This window comes from Manihot esculenta, chromosome 9, assembly GCF_001659605.2.
Source record: "Manihot esculenta cultivar AM560-2 chromosome 9, M.esculenta_v8, whole genome shotgun sequence".
Taxonomy (NCBI): Eukaryota; Viridiplantae; Streptophyta; class Magnoliopsida; order Malpighiales; family Euphorbiaceae; genus Manihot; species Manihot esculenta.
Window position 1 is genome coordinate 6,613,947 of NC_035169.2, and position 20,134 is coordinate 6,634,080.

At 29.2% G+C, this 20,134-nt stretch overlaps 2 protein-coding genes across 3 annotated transcripts; both read right to left on the reverse strand.

Annotated features, from left to right (window-relative positions):
• Window positions 1-6,368: 6,368 nt before the first annotated feature.
• Window positions 6,369-8,024, reverse strand: LOC110622344. Its single transcript, XM_021766828.2, has 3 exons — window positions 7,666-8,024; window positions 7,249-7,295; window positions 6,369-6,908 (listed from the first exon to the last, which is right to left on the reverse strand). The coding sequence occupies exon 3, from the start codon at window positions 6,852-6,854 to the stop codon at window positions 6,438-6,440; it is 417 nt and encodes a 138-aa protein (XP_021622520.1). The 5' UTR covers window positions 6,855-6,908; window positions 7,249-7,295; window positions 7,666-8,024; the 3' UTR covers window positions 6,369-6,437.
• A 7,043-nt stretch (window positions 8,025-15,067) lies between these two features.
• On the reverse strand, window positions 15,068-19,341 carry LOC110622345 (transcription termination factor MTEF18, mitochondrial-like). 2 transcript variants are annotated; one of them, XM_043960471.1, is made up of 2 exons: window positions 16,529-19,341; window positions 15,068-15,704 (listed from the first exon to the last, which is right to left on the reverse strand). In XM_043960471.1, the coding sequence occupies exon 1, from the start codon at window positions 19,112-19,114 to the stop codon at window positions 17,363-17,365; it is 1,752 nt and encodes a 583-aa protein (XP_043816406.1). In that variant the 5' UTR covers window positions 19,115-19,341; the 3' UTR covers window positions 15,068-15,704; window positions 16,529-17,362. The 2 variants fall into 2 exon arrangements, with proteins under 2 accessions (XP_043816406.1, XP_043816407.1); XM_043960472.1 differs by having other exon boundaries at window positions 16,525-19,341.
• Between the last annotated feature and the right edge of the window lie 793 nt (window positions 19,342-20,134).

The following is a 20,134-nucleotide window of genomic DNA, read 5'->3' on the forward strand; positions in this document are numbered from 1 at the left end:
TGATTTAATTTAATTTTTAATTAATATATTTAATAAATTATTAAATGAGTTATAAATTTTTAGCATTTGGGCTGGCGAAAAAACTCATTTTAAAACTAAAAAGGTCAACATTTTGAATTTGCATATTGTAATTTTTTTTAAATTTAATAACAAAAGATCCTAAAACATCTAAGCTCGAAACAGTTGACACCTTTTTCAACACGAGTTCCCACATTATTACTCGCTTTCTCTTAACTGTGTACGCCTTTTCTCCGTATCTTATATTTTTATAATTAAATTTATTTAAATATATTTACCATTAAAATTATATTTATAAATATAAATTTATTTAAAATTATATTAATATTAATATTATATAAAAATATATAATAATTTATAAAATTTAAATTTATAGTAAAAAATTATAAACTAATAAATCAGTTAATATAATTTAAAAAAAACTTTTTAATATCTTTTAGTATTTGAATCATTCAAAAGATTTATTATAAAAAATATTTTTTAAATATAAATTGTTTTTTTTTTCAAATAAATGAGGACTTAATCCTAATTTAATTGAGAGAGGCACGTGCGCAAGAACTCCAAATCATTCCCTATTAAAAAATAACGATCCATTTCATTAATATGAATTGTTTGACGGGTTCGGATTACCCAATTAGGATAGTTAAGAAAATTTTTGATAAAAGAATTTTTTACAATAAAATTAAAATTCAAGGATACAATTCCAAAATTTTAAAATTTATATATTAAATCAAAATATATACTTTCCGAAATTTTAAAAAGTAAACAGTAAAAATCCTATGAACACTGCTTAGAAGCCAGGGTTGCCCCCTCCTAGGAAGCACCCAATCCATGAAAGATAGTGGTGCATCTGTTCAAAATAATTTTTTTTTTAATTTATAAAAAATATAATTAAAATTAAAATATTTAATAAAAAAATATTAGTTATTTTGAGGTCAACACACGGAAATCAATATTTTCAAACCAAGGATGGTCGTCAAAAATAAATGAATAGACTTCCACAATACCAACCTCCAAAGCAACCAATTTCATCTTTATATAGTGGTGACCTTATTCGTAGCTTTAGCCTTAACTCAGCATTGTCGCACTTTCTTACTAAAGTTGTCTGCTTTCTTTTTCATAGTGGACCAAATTTATACTTGACTCATTAATTTTGCTGCTGACACTTTTCTCCAACGTGTTACATAGATTCATTGAGAAAAATTATTATTTAATTTATAATATGAAAAAAAAATTTAATTATTTTTTTAATTTAAAAATATACATTTATAAGAGAATTGAACTTTGTTCATTAAAGCCTTACTAATTCATCTAATAGACCGTAAGCAATTAAAGAGAAATTTAAAAAACATGTGTTAAAATGAGACATATCTATAAAGCATATCGTTTTGAGATTAAAAAAAAAAACTTGGAAGCAATTGAACAGAGAAAATTTTTTTCTCTCTCAGTTTTACATTCATTTAGAGGCTCTATTCTTTAATTATTGTTGTTTTATATTCATTTAGAGGCTCTATTATCTAATTATTACTACTTGTCGATCGTTCCCTATCCCTTTCGAGTGGGATGGTTCTTCATATTCCATTTAAAGTTTATGGATTCTTCCTTCCCTCAATTCAAGTGGATGTATTTTTTTTTTATTATAAATCTAGACTTCACATAATGAATTATTTATTAAGTATGCTTTTTGATAATTGAGGCAAAAATTTTTAAGTATTGGCGTATTTCTTGGGGACTTATTTTCTGTTGGGGTCACTAGTATTTTTGGGAGACACAAGTCTTGATTTTGCTTTGCCCAGCTCTGATGAAGGGCACAAAGGATGTCCTTAGCTAGTGACGGTTCATTGGGTATTAAAAGTATTTTGGAAGATGCAAGTGAGTCACGAAAAACACACCATCTCTTTTCTTTTTTGAAAATATTGGACTTGTAGTCTCCCTACTCTAGACTTATTTACTTTTCTCCTTTATTATGAATATGAGATATTAGTGATGGTTCATTGGGTATCAAAGGTAATTTGGAAGATACAAGTGAGTCACGAAAAACACACCGACCTCTTCTTTTTTTTGAAAATATTAGACTTGAGGTTTCTTTACCCTAAACTTATTTGCTTTTCTTCTTTATTATATATGAGATATTAGTGGCTTTAGTAGAATCTTTTGTTTGAGTTTAGAGAGCTTTAATGATTTATTTCTCTTTGAAGATGGGTATCACTAGCTTTTGTGTTGCTTCATCTAAAATTTTCTCCGTTCAATCGATTGCATGAAAAACAACGTGTTAAGAATTTGATATTTTGAATTCAAGTCAATCGATTATCTTTAAGTTCTTTCCTTAAATTAAATTTTCTTTTAAACTAAATTTATTTTATTTTATATAATATCTTAATCTCTTAATCTTAACTTTATAATTTATATAAATTTATCTACTCCATAAAGTATTATCTTCCAAAAAAAAAATTCTTCTATACACTTTACAGGGTAATAAATTTCTAAAAATAAAATAAATTAAACTATTAATTGTTATTTTTAAGATAGTATTGATTTTATATTATCTAATTAATAAAGTAGATTTCCATTTTTTTAAAACCATGTATCTAGATTTCCACACTTTATCAAAAGAAATAAAGTAAAATTGAATTTGGTGGAAAAATAAATTACATCAATGATTACATCATCATCAACAACAACAAAAGAAGATATGTGAAATTGAGAGAGAGAAAAAGGAAAAAACAAAAAAATGTAAAACCATCAATTGGATAAAGAGAGCATAATAATAAAAGTAACTTTTGAGGTAAAAACAAAAGATAGTGTTTGACAGTGGTCCAAGTATTTATTGTCTCCATTCAAACTGCTGTGCAGTATTTTATGTCAATAAAAATATTTAAAGAATTGATTATGAAAAGATATTTTTTTATAATTTTTAATTAATTAATATACAAAATTATTAATTATTAAAATAAATAATAATTAGTAAAATAATTAATATTAAAAATAACAATATTTAATTTAAATCGAAAAAATCGAATTACTTCTACCTATCTTAAATATATACCAACCTATCTTAAATACATACCAACAAATACAAGTCCACCTTCCCCACTCATATCAAAAATAAATTTAGGGGCCCCTACCCAATATCTCTATAGGATTTCTACCACTAAATGAGGACCCAATGTTGTTGTCAAGATCAAAATAGAAATGTGGATGGAGGGGAGAAGGACGGGTCCCTTGAAAATTGCTTCAAACATTATTAGAACATTGCTTACTATAGGCCCCATGGTCACAAATCTTTCCTAGGAGCATCCACAGAGCCATGAGCTAGTCTGTCATTGATCTCATTTTCATCAGAATCGGCTATTATTGTCTTTAAAGTTAAAAAAAATTCTTAATAACACCGAAGAGTACAAATTATTTGAGGGAAAAACTTAGTTTCAATTTATAAGAAACAATATTATTAGGAAAGGCAACTATTGATTCAATTACAAGTTGTTATCTCTCCCACAATAACTATCATTTAAAAAAAAAATCTAAAATTATCTATTAATTTGAGAATTTTAAAGTAATATTAATTTTCATTTTTCATATATTGTTTAAATCATTTAATTTTAAAGTAATATTTTGGTCTTTTGATTCAAGATTGTAAATTGCTTCTATTTAGTTATGAAGAAACAAGATGTAGTTTTATTCACAGGTCTGCGAATGGTGTCGCTCATATTCTAGTAACATCGGCTCATTCTAAGTCAGGTCAAGAAATTTGGGTTCATGTCCCTCCTCCTTATATAGTTTATTTAATGGTTTTGAGTTAATGATATTTCTCTCATTTTTTTTTTTAAAAAATCATTTAATACTAATATGTAGAAAAATATAACCATCTAAAAGGGTGTTTTACAGAAATTATTATAAATTTTTTTTACAAATAAGATTATCGATTAATCTTGTTGATTTAAATAAATAGATTTTAAATGACAATATGAGATGGAATTAATAATATTTAGTTTAATTTTAATATTGAAGTAGCCTGAAATTGTATATTTTTATTTAAAATTTATTCTGTATTTTTAGTTAAAATTTACGTTTATTTATAAATGGAAGAAAGAAATGAAGAATATATATCATTAATTGTAAATGAAGGAAAAGGAAAGTAATTGGACTTAATCATAATTATTAAATAATTTAGACGCTTTCCTTATCTTTTGTGATAGAGAAATGAAATCTAGGATGTATAAATTCTAATAATTTTTTTAAGAAAAATCAATATTTATAAAAAAAATTTAAAATTAAATATTATTATATTAAATTAAAACTTACTTAAAATAAAATTTAAAAATTTGTTTGAGATAAAATTTAAAAATTTGTTTGAGAAAAAAAAATTAAATTAGGCTTTCAACCATTTGTTTTCAAATTTTAATTTTAATTTAAATTCGATTTCACGTACTCCATAATCATTAAATGTTTTTGTTAATTATTTAAAAAAAATAAAAGCTCAATTTTATTAAAAAAATAAAAAATAAAACTCAACTGATAATAATATATTATTTTTATTAATATAGAAATATTAAATCATAATTAAAATTAAAATATTTTAATTAAATTTTAAAATATTAAAAATAAAATATAAAAAAATTTATTAAAAAATTGTACTGATAAAACTGAAGTAAATTAAATTATGTCAATTCAATTTAATTATTATTTAAAATTAATTTAATTTAATTTTTATAAATATTAAAATTTAAAATTTTAATTTATTTAATTTAATTTAATTTTAAGCCGACTCTACTGACAATTATCACCGTAACCCATTAAACATATGTTCATGAATAATTGAGCCCATGTTGTCTTAATTGGGACAAAATCAATAGGCTTTAGTTTGAGCTCTTGAGGAAGCATGTACAGGTTGGCCATGGCAAACTAGTTCCATGGCCTTGCAGCATTGTAACATATAATTAATGGTTTAATGGTCCCCAGTGCCAGTGATTTAACTATTTGAAGAAGATGACTTACCTAACACAAACAAACAAAGAGAGAAGGAGAACATTTGAAAAAATTCATGTGCCATTGATCCTAGAGATCGCGACGAGTAGGGCATAGGATACCTTTTAACATTCAATTTGATTAAATTTTAATAGAATAAATTTGGATAATATATATTTTAAACAGTTATATAAAAAAATATATATATATTTTAGTAATATTTATAATTTTTTATATATTTATTTAAAAATTAAAATTGAAATATTTTTTAAAATAAAAATTATTAAAATATATAAAATTAAACAGATTCATAATGAAATTTAGAATGAGTTTGAATAGTTAAAATAAATTTTAATTAAATTTATAACGGATTTAAATAAATCCCGATAATATTAATCGGGTGGGGTGATCCGCCTCCCAAAATTAAACCTAATTTAGATTATCATATATGTCTAAAAGTTCTAGCATTGTTCTGATTGAGAGTTTTTCTATCAACCATGCATAGAGTTTCATCCACAACTGAACACATTGAACATGTTTAAGTTCCTTCCACCACACCACAGTCAATAAGCTTAACTTCATTACAAGCTTCTGCTCATCATTGTTACTCTGCAACTTTACACTTCTCTACCACCAAGCCTTCAGAGTCTTGACTTTACCTTTCGTCAACAAATCTATAATTCATCAGAGCAGCAAGCTGCATTTCAAACAATGAAAAAAGATAATGAAAGCTGATTCAACTGGTTGTGTTATCATCCCAAGAGAATATGTTCATGTTATATAAACTTTTTTCAGGAAAATAACAAGCAGCTAAGACTAGTCAGTCATCTACTGCCAGCAAAAGAGAAACAAAGCTTTTCTTTCCTTATTCATATGCCATACCTTGTTGAAAAGAAACACACAATGCTAGATACACACGCACTTGTCAATCACAATATATATATATATAAAAAAAGACATAGAAACTTAACATGATTCAACTATAAAGTCACATTCTTGGACAAGTCAGAGATAAAGTTCTACTATAATGAAAGAAAGTGCGACACAATCTCTTGAAGCACTCAAATCCTAAACCCATTTCCAAAAATCTTGCAGATTTCACAAGATAGGAGAAATACAGTTATTCACACCTCATAACTTTCGGGTCCAATCACAATTCAGCCATGAAAAAATATATTCAAATTTCAAGCCATATAATCAATATAAGTAAATGCAAATAGCAGAAGACTCGCAAGTAATACTGATGGTGGGAGGTTTATGCAGAACCATATTAAGTAAAATTAGTGTTCTAACCTCCATATCAAAATTATCTATTCCTAGGAAATTGAATCAACATTACAAAAACAAATAGCATATAACAAAAAATAAACTTCTGAAACCAAATATAAGCCAATAAAAAACTCTGCTTCCATAGAAAAGAAGATATAAATCCATTAAAACAACAAACATGAACTTCACTTGCACTCAACAACAGCTTCTGCAGCCCTTCTGGGCTTGTTTTTTCGCCTGCTACCATTTTGTCGAAATCCAATATTCACTATTGAATTATCAGTACTCAATTTTGTTCCAACAACATTGGTTTCTTTGACTGAATCTGAATTTTCTTTGATAAGTGCAGGCCTCTTCCTTTTGCGTCCATTCTCTGCAACAGCATGATTTTTCACATCTTTAGAAGAAATGGAATCTTTTGAATCCTTAGCATCTTCTTTTATCTCAACAATTTCTTCTTCTTCTTCATTATCATCTTTCAAAGGCTTTGTTGGCCTTCCTCTTCTTCTATAAGCAGGAACCTTTTCTTCTTCACCGCTGGCAGGATCCTCATGTGAAGCAATAACAGTCTGCTTCTTCCCTTTCCCTCTCCCCCTTCCCATTGTCTGAAGTTATCTACAGTTGCTTGAAACAAAAACTCAAACAACTAAATATTCCTGCAAAAATGACCAGACAGAGTCCTAAATCAACAAGCAAAACAGAAATGGACAGAAAATTATAAAGCTCATAAAACCAAAATATAAACCACTTTCCCACAATAAAAAAGGATAAGAAATTCAAAATGACATCAACAGATAATGAGAGCAATTCACCATATGAGACAAATCTAAATGAACACCTTTCATAAACATGGAAAATCCTCAATCTCACTCAAAAAAGAAGGTGCAGAAACTGAATTAGTTCTAATCTCATTTGACTAATCTTTTACAGAAGAGGCGGATTTGATTCTTAAGGGCTCAGACTTGTTAAAATTCTAAATTTGATTCTTTTTCTTACCTTCTTCTTCCTTAGGAAAAGAATCAAAGCTTCACCAAAGATCCTTCCTGAAAATAGCAAAAAACAATGAGATATTCGAGAGATGTAGTGTGAAGGAACCAGACAACAAATAATCCATGCTATCTTCACTTAAGATAGAATTAAGGGACAAAAAAAAATATGCTTGGTTTTTCAAAAACCGGAGGAGAACAAACCCCCAAATATTTCCATCCTATCTGCAGAAAATGAAAGCTTTTCTCTTCTCATATGCTAATCAAAAGAGAAACCCAAGATTCAAACATAATATTTAATCATTTTACTACTTTAATTTCCACAATCAAATAGAAAAATTGAGCCACAATATTAATAAGCATGTGCATATCCACCAAACGTCATATTATATAGAGGAAAGAAGAAGGAGAAGAAGAAGAAGGAGACCTCAAAACATAAATCCATTACTTGCATCTTCGTTGAAAAAGGAACCACTTATGAGAATTAAATTTTCCAAATCAAGAAACGACCAAAAACCCTCCAGAACACAAATGGGTTTTCGTTGGTTCTCCAAAGAAAGCAGCAAAGAGGAACAAATATGGCGAAAATAATGATCTAAATGGGAATTTAAACATAACCCAGATCAGAAACGGTGTGATTGAAGAGAAGTAGTAGCAAAAAGATTGAGACTTTAAAGAATGTATCACGTTTGGGAGGTTAAATGGAGTGGAGGCTGAGAGAACTAGACACAACAACTACTCAAGAAAAAGTGATTGAGAAGGAAAATGGCAAAGCAGCATATAAAAATAAATTTCCGTTTTTACTTCATAGGGTTTTATTCTTGGAAGAATGGACTCGGAATTTACAACTCTAATTAATAAATAATAATGGGTAATTTTTATCTATATCACCCAATTTTAAAACATATTTTTTATTATTAAATTTCCATAATTATTTATTAATACAATTATTTTATATTTAATAAAAATTTATTCTTAAATTCTAAGATTATATTATATGATATGCTTGCATTTTAATATAATTACTTGAATTTAAATTTAAAGTTGAAAGAAAAAAAATTCCTTACTATACAAAATAAGATTTTAGAAAATTTATTGTTAAGTATAATTAAGGTTAATTATTAATTTGTTTATTAAGAATATTTTTACTATATTATTTATTAATTAGATAATAGTAAAATATAAAAATATAAATATAAAATTTAATTAATTTTTAAAATAAATTATTAAAATATTTAATAAAAATAAAAATAATAAAAATTCTCATTGCTGCCTATTGAATTTTATAAGTAATGTTAAATCTTTTAAAACTAATTATTTAATTGCATAAATAATTTAATATAAATACAAGTTCTTTTTTCAATATTAATTAAATAGTATTATTTTTAAAATAAAATTTTATCACAAGTATAATGAAATAATTATATTTTCAACATTAATTATTAAATATTTTAAATATAAGCATTATTAAACCTTTTTATGAGTAAAATAAATGTTTCGTAATTTTATGTTTGAGATATTTAAAATTTTTTATTTATAACAAATTTTTATTATATAGAGAAAATAAATTAAAACTTGAAATTTAGTTTTTATTAAAGTTCAATAAGAATTAACTTAAGAATTAATTAAGTTAATAAAATTTAAATAATGATAATAATAATAATAAAATGAATAAAAAGAAATATAAAATTAATAATAACTAAAATATTAATAAATTTAAGATAAAATAATTAATTTATTAATAGTTAAATTATAATATCTTTATATATAAAATGAGTGGATTAAAAAAAAGAAATATGAAAAAAATATAAAATAATTATTTCTTATTTTGATAATATGAAATTTTATTATAGTAGATTAAAAATACTTTTTTTAAATAAAATTAAAGTGGAATGATATTATTAAAATAAATTAAAGTTTAATGATCAAAATAAAATAAATTTCAAAGTTTAATAACTATAGATAATAATTAGCCTTTATACGTACATTACGGTATATGCAAGAAATTTTTATTAAAATTTATGTCGTAATTTGAAATATATTTTTTAAAGGAAATATTGAAATGTACCTTATAGGTAATAGTTATTATTTTGGGGTGCAGAGTTATAAGCCTTTTAAAATTTTAAGTAATTATGTATTTAATTAAAATATTAATAAGCTTTATTTAAATTAATTTTTTAAATAAAATATTTAGTAAACTTTTAAAATTAAATAAGAATAATATAGTAACTTATTTTTTCAAACCAATTTATAAATATTAAAATAAAAAATTGGTCGATATGGAGCGATTAGTCTTATATTTTAATTTTATGGAAGATTTGGATTATACTTTATTTTTACAGACAACATTCGTTGGAGACCCAAAAATAGCTTTCCAAAAAGAAAATTTTGAGATAAACGATTTAAAAAAATGTGACAAAGGCCATATGTTTTGTCACAAAAATTTGAAATCCAAATTCTATAGTTTAAAAAGTCAATTTTGTATTTTAATTATTTTTCTGAATTTTTTTAAAAATTTTTGCATTAAAATTTTTGTTATTATAAATAGCCATTTTTTTTGCTATTTGAGAGACTTTTTAATTTTCGAGAAGTCAATAAAAAATATCGTCTTTTAGTCTTTTATTTTCTAAATTTTATCTTGATCAAACAATATTGCTTAAAATTTTTTGCGGAGTCTAAACAGTCCTATTTCAGTTGGTATCAGAGCGAACTTCATCCATGGCCGACAAACAAAAGGCGCGACTCGCTATAATTGAGGCATCCTTAGCAGAATTGTGGGAGATGATTGGACATCTAACCTTACAATGGGATAACAACCAAGCTGCCACAGCCGAATGCCCACATCCAGTTCCAAATCTTGTGGTCGCAAATCCTATGGTCGTAAATCCCTAACAAGATTATCACGAAAGTTACAAGATAAAAATAGACTTTCAAAACTTTTTTGATTTGTTGGAGGTAGAATCTGTCCTTAATTGCTTAGTGTAGGTTGATCGATTTTTCAAAGTTATGAATGTGGAAGAGAATCGAAAGGTTTCGATTGTGACTTATAAATTAAAGGGTGATGCAGCAGCATAGTGAAATTTTGAACTCAAAATGAATGCTATCGTAGGAGGCTTGAACCTATACGAAACTGGCTGTTGATAAAGCAAATGATTGAATAGTGGTTCTTCCTTAGCGATCATACCCAAGTTTTGTATAACCGGTATCATGACTATATTCAAGGAAGTCAAAGAGTGGATGAATATACAGAATAGTTTTTGAGGTTGCAGGTGAGGTGTGAAAACTGTGAGAACGAAGCCCAACAAGTTGCTTATTATCAGATGGGACTGAATCACAAAATTCACTGTATGATGGGAGTAGTTGCGATTTTTACTTTGGCAGATGGTATTGAGATGGAGAAAAGAGCTGAAGAACATGTTGAATGGCAGCCTCGATAGTAGTCTAATTGAAATTTTAATTACAGAAATTCTGGTTTGACAAGAACTCAGCAGTAGTGAGGCAATTACAACGGACAGCCTTCTAGAGTTGTAAATTCTAGCGATCATTAGAATACTGCAGAAGAAAAGAAAGACAGTAAGTGAAAGGCAGTTATCAGTACAATAAACAAAGGAGGCAAAAGCAATCCTTATCAGAAACTAACCGGAAACATATGTTATCGCTGTAGGCAACCTGGACATCGATCGAATAATTGTCCAGAACACAGAGGAGTCAATAATGATCGTTGACAGGTTAGTGTGGTTAGGGAGGTGGTTGAATATGAGGAGGAAGTAGACGAAGATGATGGGTCTATTATTGGTTCTGAAGATGGGGGGATCACCTATGTGGTGAAGAAAATTTTATGCTCGACGAAATAGGAGGATGAGACGCAAAGGAGGAAGATTTTCCAAGCGAAGTGTCGAATGGGAGAAGCGATTTACAGGCTAATTATAGATAGTTGTAGTTATGAGAATCTGATAGCTAAGAAATTGGTGGGGAGAAGCGATTTACAGGCTAATTATAGATAGTTGCAGTTATGAGAATCTGATAGCTAAGAAATTGGTGGAGAAACTGCAGTTGCTTATACAGTCTCACCTTTCGCCATATAAAGTTGGGTAGATTAAGAAAGGTCCGACCATTGAAGTTAACAAAATCTGCAGCGTGCCTATTTTGATCGATAAATCTTACACTGAATCGATTAATTGTGATATTGTGGATATGGATTGCTATGGAGTTTTGTTAGGCTGTCCTTGGCAGTTTGATGTTAATGCTTTGTATAAGGAGGAAGAGAATTTCGTATATGTTTACATGGAATCGGAAGAAGATTACTATTTTGCTTTCTAGTTCTGTGAAACATTCTAAAGTGAAAGGAACAACTGTTATTGCTGTTTCTACGGGAGTGCAAAGGCTATCAGGTGTAGTTGAGAAATCTGGAGACACATTGGCTTTATTGGTGAGAGCAAAAGGTGAAGTGGAGGATGCACCATATTTACCATCACCCATCAAAGAGCTGTTGGAGGAGTTTTCTAAGGTAGTGGAGGAGCCTTCAAAGCTTCCACCTTTGCGAGATATTCAACATCGGATTAATCTCATTCCTAGATCTAAATTACCGAATCTGCCTCATTACAAGATAAGCCCAAAAGAGAGCGAAATCTTTCAAGAACAAATTGAAGAGTTATTGAAGAAGGGGCACATTTGGGAGAGTATTAGCCCTTGCAGAGTCCCTGTCTTATTGGTTTCAAAGAAAGATAGAACTTAGAGAATGTGCGTGGATAGCAAAGCCATCAATAAGATTATGATTCAGTATCGATTTCCTATTCCTTGCTTGGATGACATGCTGGATCAGTTATCAGGTCATAAAGTCTTCTTTAAGATCGACCTTAAAAGTGGCTACCACTAAGTTTGAATTAAGGAGGGAGATGAATGGAAGACAAATTTTAAAACTAAAGTTTGTATGAGTGGCTGGTTATGCCATTTGTTTTGACGAATGCACTTAGCATGTTCATGTGATTTATGAACCAGGTTTTGCGCTCTTTCTTACGCAAATTCGTGGTTGTTTATTTTGATGATATCTTAAGTTTTAGTCGCAGTGAAGAAGAGCATTTACAGCACCTCTGTCAAGTCATGATAGCCTTGTAAGAAAATGAGCTGGTCATTAATTTAAAAAAATGCATTTATATGACGGAGCGCGTTCTGTTTCTTGAATTTTTTGTTAGTATAGAAGGAATACATGTTGATGAGAAGAAGGTAGAAGCAATACGAAACTGGCCCATTCCCAAAAATATTTCAAAAGTTCACAGCTTTCATGGACTTGCTACTTTCTATCGGCGGTTTATCAGAAATTTTAGCAGCATCGTTGCTCCTATCACATATTGTTTAAAGAAAGAGAGAGTGTAGAAATTTACTTGAACTGAAACTGCCAACAAAAGCTTTTAGCAGATTAAAGATAAGCTTACTTCTGCCCCTATTATTGCTCTACCTGATTTTGATAAATTGCTTGAGATTGAATGTGATACTTGTGGAGTTGGGATTGGTAGTGTGTTATCACAATCTAGTAGGCCTGTTGCCTTCTTTAGTGAGAAATTGAATGATACTAGGAAGAAGTAGTCTAGTTATGAGCAGAAATTATATGTAGTATTCCAAACCTTTAAGACTTGAGAACAATATCTGATGGGGCGAGAGTTCATTATTCACACAGATCATCAATTTTTTATTTATTTTAAGATTAAAAAAATATGTGAATAAGACATATGTTTGATAGACAGCTTATTTTGGAGTTTTTATAATAAAATATAAGACAGCCCATAGTAACAAGGTAGTAGACCTTTGAGTAGGAGGGCTGCTTTATTGATTACAGTTAGTCAGGAGGTCATGGGTTTTGAATTTTTGAAGAATTTGTATGCTGCAAATGATGATTTTGCTGATATATAGGTGAAGGTCCATGCTCACCAGCTGCTGAAGGGTTTTTGATACATGATAGATTTCTTTTTAAGAACAAGTTATGCATTATTCGTTCTTCTCTGTGGAAAAAATTGATTTGAGAAGTCCATGGAAGAGGTTTGAGTGGTCATTTGGGCCGTGATAAGACTATTGCTGGTTTAGAGGAGCATTTTTATTGGCTACAATTGAAAAATGATACAGGTCGGATAGTCCAAAAGTGTCTAATTTGTCAAACTCAAAAGGATTATTCGCAGAGTATAGACTTATACACTCCATTATCTATTCCAAAATATCCTTGGGAGGACATGTTTATGGATTTTATTCTTGGACTTTCACGTACTCAATATGGATCTAATTCTATTTTTGTTGTCGTTGACAGGTTCTCCAAAATGACGCATTTCATTCATTGCAAGAAAACTAATGATGCTTCTCATATTGCAAAACTGTTTTTCCAGGAGACTATTCGTTTACATGGCATTCCTAAGATCATTACTTCTGATAGAGATGTGAAGTTTCTAGCTCACTTTTGAGTAACTTTATGGAAGCGTTTTGGAACTAAACTTCGATACAGTAATGCTGCTCATCCTTAAATTGATGGCTAAACTAAAGTGGCGAATCGCACTCATAGCAATCTTTTGCGTTGCATCTGCAGTGATAAGAAAACTGCTTGGAATATTGCTCTTACCCAAGCAGAATTTACTTACAACAGGTCTGTCCACAGCTTTACAAAGATGTCACTATTTGCAGTTGTGTACAGATAAATTTCAGCGCATATAATTGATCTTATTACCCTTCCTACAGGTTTTCATAACAATATTGCAGCAAACAATTTGGCAAATGAGCATGTGGACATTTTCAAACAAGTATAACAATGTCTCACGAAAGCCAATGACAAGTATAAAACTGCAACTGATAAATATAGGTGTTTCAAGTCCTTCAATGTTGGTGATCAAATTATAGTGTATTTACGCAAGCAACATGGTGGAGGACAGAAAAAGCTTGGTCTAAAGAAGATTGGTCCATTTCGGATTATTCAGAAGATTAGTAACAATGCTTATGTTATTGTCCTCCCAGATTATATGAAAATTTCCAAAACGTTTAATATGACAGATCTGTTTCAGTACTACCATACTGATAACAACTCGATGTCGAGTTTTTTACAAATGGAAGGGAATGATGCAAAACAATTAGTTTTAGATTTTATAAAGACTTGGATCGGTTTTAACTTTTGCTGCCGACGTCTATTAGAGGTCCATAATAACTTTTCGAAAAGAAAATTTCGAGATGGATGACTTTTAAAAGTGTGATAAGAGTCGTAGATTTGTCACGAAATTCAATACTCAAATTCTATCATTTAGGAGGTCTTTTTTATATTTTAATTATTTTTAAAATTTTTTTTTATAAATTTCCGTATTAGAGTTTTTATTATTATAATTGACCATTTTTCTGATCGTTTGAGATATTTTTTAATTTTTAAAAATTTAATAAGAAATTTAAATTTTTACGCTTTCATTTTTTAAATTTTATCTTAATTAAATTATATTGATTAAAACTCTTAACGGAATCTACACAGTCCTATTTCATCCCACTTATATTTTTTATTTTATAAGTTCAACTTCGAAACTCTTAAAATGTTACAACGTACAAGTCAATAATTTTTAGAGTTGATAAGCTAGTTTGATCAATTTATAAGCTTACAAACACTATAAAATTAAGGGATATAAATAAACTAAACCGTTTAGAATCAATGATTTTATAAGAATTCAATTCAATTGATATTTTTTTTAATAATAAAAGAATTTTTTTTAATTTAAAATACTTTCTTTTGGAAACATAGCTGTTTTTCTCATGGAGATTAATTTTTTGGTCTTTTTAAATATTGCATGAACTAAGTAGCTGGCTTTTAAAAAATATAGGGACTAAAAGGTAATTGACCCGCAAAAATACATAAAAGAGGAGCACGACTGTCAATAAGTATAGGCTAAAAAATACAACTGTTATCAAACAACACTTGTAAACATAGATGATAAACCTTCAAAACAAAATAATCAGACAGAGGCTCAACTTCCTCGCTTGACAACCATACCCAATCGAAAGAAGGGATGTTATCTAATCGCATTTCAAGTAATTGTAGTAAAATCTGACCTGTTAACCCGCAGTGACTTTGCAGTTTTCAATTCTTCATGTCTTTTTCTTTTGCAATGTGCTCACAAATTGAGGGCAGATATGATTCATCTCTGTCATTGACCACCTGCTGCTGGCTTGAAGGCTTCCTCCAAAAAATGCAGCCTTCTTCTGGTCCATGAGTACTTGGAGAAATTTCAGAGCAGCTGAAAAAAGGCAAAGTTCAAGAGTTCCGTTGGCAAGCTTGCTGTTATGCTCCTTGAAGCAACCTTATGTGTGCTTGTTGGCAAGTTGATGTCAGAAACAACAGTGATGACTGAAAACACAAATCTTCCATTTCTCACATAGTACTTCATGAAAATCTACACTAAAAGATAATCTCTGTTGAGGAATTTTTCAAGGCTTTGTCATGTTTGAATCCAGAACCTGAGAAAGAATACAATTCATGTATACAGATAGATCATCCAGTTCCAAATACTCTAAATTTTCTAGCAAACTTGTATTTCTCATCCTGCAAATTGTTTTCAAAACACAGCAATGGATCTCAATAGATCAATTTTATATATTCTAATTCTCGCAATCCAAACATTGCTTAAAAAGGATATGAGTTTCTGATTTTGCTTATACTTTTTTTATTTAGCTTAAAAAGGATTCATTACTATCAAAATTTGAACCTCGACATTGAAAATGAGAAAATGAATATCAACCATCTATGCTCATAAATGCATATTCAGCTTATCATACAACTCACTTCCAAAAAGAGGCAAAAAAAAAAGAACTCATTAAACAGATTATCTGCTCACATGTTAGATATTCATATGAATATTTTAAAAAAAAATCCTAACAATTTCAATTGAAAAAAAATTTGCTAAAGCATAGATGCAAATCATGTCCAGCTAGTTTATAATCGATCAGCAACTAGCTTCAGTAACCAAATCAACAAATGATGCTCAAATCAATCATATGCAGTGGTAATTTATTTCTTCAAGATCATGTCCCTGTCAAGGTGTAAAAACAACTGAACTCAAAGCGATGGACATGCTGGTTTCATCATTAAACATACTCACTCCGTCCCATAATTTTTGTCCACTTTACTTTTTTACACATTAAAAAAGACATTTTTTTTTTATTGATCTTCCAATTATATTCATCTTTAAGACATTAACTTTTATTAAATATTAAGAGATACTTTGAATATTCACTTAGAGAAACAACATAACAAAAGTGGGAGAGGCAGGATTTGAACCTACGTAGAAAAACTTCAACAGATTTACTGTCCGTCGCTTTTGACCACTCGGCCACTCTCCCCTGCTGAGGCCCCCTCTCTGGGCTCCAAGAAGAAGGGCAGCATTCTAGAACCACCAAGAAAAGAAAGATGGACAAAAATTATGGAATAGAGAGAGTATCATTTATCCACACAAGAGGAGTAAGTCTACTTCAACATGCCTTCTCATCTTATACATATCATGTTTCTCATTCTTGTATCAGCTGTATTGTTTGATATACAACAACCTGGAAACAATAGCTAATTTTAAAGAACATTTATCAAAAGTAGAGTGCAAAATTGCAAATAAGATCGATACCATTCCATATCTTCAATCACTGATTTAGCAATCAACAAAATCTTCCATGATAAATAGGAAGCAATGGCCTTCCTAGGGAGCAGAACTAATTTGTACACTTAGTATGTAGAACATACATTTTCCAAAAAGAATGGAAACTCCTCCACAAGGAAAAATATTGAAGATGAGATACGAGAATCTAGTAAATTCTAAATGGATATGCTATTATGTTAAATATTTTCAATACAGTTAATTGATGCAGTTACTAAGTGCTTAAAGTATAATGGACAATTTTGCACAGTAAGCGCTGAAGCTGACATAATGCAGAAAACAAGCGAACTAAGATTTCGTGGTTATAAATCTGCCTTGCTTTAAATGTTCCATTTTCTGTTGGCCAATCAGAGCAAAATTGTCTTCAGCATACAAGTTATCAACAGGTTTCCAGCCAGCAGAGGATACAGAATCAAAGTTCTTCACATCTTCTCCACCGGAGGCAGAAATCACAATAGGACAAGTCAGGCGTCAGAGCTTATTTTCAGAACCAAATTTTTTCTTCAACTCCTGCCATACTTCAGAGCCTCTAGGATGAAGTTCTACATACCGCTTGACAAATAATTTTTCTGAGATCCCAATTACCGTGCTCAAGGAAAGCATGGAGTCAACTTTTCCTTGATCTTTGAGCCAATCGTACATTTCTAACCTAAGACTTAGAGTCGGTATTGTATAACACAGAAATGCAGGAAATGCGACTAATGATGATATGGGATAACCCAAATCATTTACCAAAAAGTCAATCTTCATCTTGATTACCTCTTTTGTCTGATTAAGAATTTGAGGGTATATTCTAATCATTTCACAAACATCCTTCTTATCCAAACCAGCTTGCATGATGCAATCAAATCTCTCCTGGAGCTCTGCTCCTCTGCCTCGGAAAACCTTGAGTGCTTTTTCCATTTCCTTCGAGTTCTCCACAAATCCCAAGTCGGACAGGAACTTAGTCTTCAGCATTTTTGATCTTTGCCTCTCCCCTGATTTTGGCAAAGGTCCAACTTTTGATCCCATTACCCAGTTCTTCATTTCTTGAGGGTTCTGCAGGATGATATTGCAAATTCTCTTCTTTCCAACGCTCAGAGCAGAAAGCAAGCTATTGGTTTTCTTCAATTTACATGAACCCATAAAAAGCGAATGAGTCTGCATAATCTTACCAATCTCCATTACCTCCATCTCAACCTCAGTCAGGAACAGAAAGCATTGCCTTAAATTCATAAGAAACTTCCCAACTTGCATTTTTGGAAACTGTAGAAACAAGGAAGTTATCTGTTGCATTGAGGAACCAAATTTAAATAGAAACCCAACTAGTGATAATGTCCTATCCCCCGAACCCTCAAAAATAATCCCCGGATGTTGGCTTATCAGCACACCTATCTGTTCGTAACTGTAACCTGTCTTGCTAAATAAGTATAGAGTAGCATGCAAATGGCTCCAGTTATAAGAACTATTCTCAGACAAATGCTCCTCAATCCAATGTAATTTAATTCCCCCTTTCCTCAATATCTCCAACGACTCAATAAAGTCTACATTCACATCCCCAATCAAAAGAGACGGGAAAAAAACAATCATTTTAGCCATAAAAGACCGGTCCAAGCCCAGTTCTTCATAAGCTTTAAGTTTCATTGCTAAGGCCCCATAATCATACCGAAAAATTTCTCCTGCTTCCTTATAAACCTTTCCCATCTTATTTCTAGGAATCCCATAGTTACACAAAATATGATAATTCTCTAGCAGCAAATCATCATCACTCAAAAACATTAAATCACGCTGAAGAAGAGGCGTATACTCATGTGGTCTTAAACCTGAACTTTCAAAGAAAGGCTCAAATTCATTAATAGGATGATAACGCAAGAAACGAGTAACAGACCGCCCAACATCTGCCTCAGTATCAACCTTCTGCAATAGCTTTTTAAGAAAATTTGGTGAGTTTTTACTTATATGCTCTGCATCCATAAACTGTAAGCTTCTAGTGGAATGCAAGTATTCTAACAGTGCAGCCTGAGCATTTTTCCTAGTGTAATCAGAGATTTTGCGATCATCTGTCAAAGTTTCATCCAAATTATTTCCATTTTCAGAAAGAACTACTCTTTTCGTCCTATAAAACCTAGGGTTACTGCAGAATAACGACCCTCCAGGCCAAAATAGGATTTTGTAGCTATCAGTAGAATTCAAAGAAACCCATTTGAGAATAGGAATTGTTCTAAGTTTATATAGATGGCTCATGGTTAGCCTGATATTGTATGTCTAGAAAAGATACAAACTTGATAGAAATGAATACAAAAGGTCTCTGGTAAAGTTCCTCACCTCGTATTCTTTGATGGGTTAACTGAGTTTAGTGTCCGCTCATGGAGGTTTGGAGACTCAGTTGCAGGGTCTCTTCCCCTTTTGCTCAGAGACATTAGAAGACCTAAGGGACTGTCTCTGCCAGAGAATTTTTTTTTTTTTTCCCGGAAAACCTAGAGGAATTATATAATGTTTAAATTATTATCAGGCACTTATAATTTCTTAAAATCATAGCTTTTACACCATTTTATATTTTAATTCAAATACTTAAATTTTAAATAAATTAATTTAATTTTTACATTTAAGTATAACTTTAATTAATTTTTAAAAATTAAAATTTTAAAATTCAATAAACATACTAAGTATAAATATGTATTAATACATAGTTAATTATAATTAATTGAATATTAATTATAATTACAATAATAATTTAATTATTAAATATGTAGCTTATATTTTTAATAATAGATAAATTTAATTTTATTATAATAATTATACAAAATTTATAATAAATATATTATTTTATATATACTCCTATTTTAAATTAAATAATATTATTATAAAATATTCATAATAAGTGCTATAAAATAAAATTTATTGTTAACTGTATATTTAATAATTAAATTATTTTAAAAATTGATTTAAATTACACTCAAATATTTATATTTGAGTCAATTTATTTGAAATTTATATATTTGAATTAAAATGTAAAATAATATAAATATTGAGTATTTTTTAATTAATTAATATAAAATTAATTATTTTTAAATTTACTTGAAATATTTTTATATTTTATAAAATTAATTTTTTATTTATTATCTATAATTTTTATTATTTTATTTTATCACATATATTAAAAAAAATAATTTTTTTAATATTTTAATTATATCCATATTAAAAGATATTAAATTTTATTAAATATTAAGAGATGTTTTGAACACTAATCTAAAAAAATAATAA

Excerpts from the sequence above, each read along its gene's own strand:
- LOC110622345 (XM_043960471.1), bottom strand. The coding sequence starts at position 19,114 with ATGAGCCATCTATATAAACTTAGAACAATTCCTATTCTCAAATGGGTT.
- LOC110622344 (XM_021766828.2), bottom strand. The coding sequence starts at position 6,854 with ATGGGAAGGGGGAGAGGGAAAGGGAAGAAGCAGACTGTTATTGCTTCA.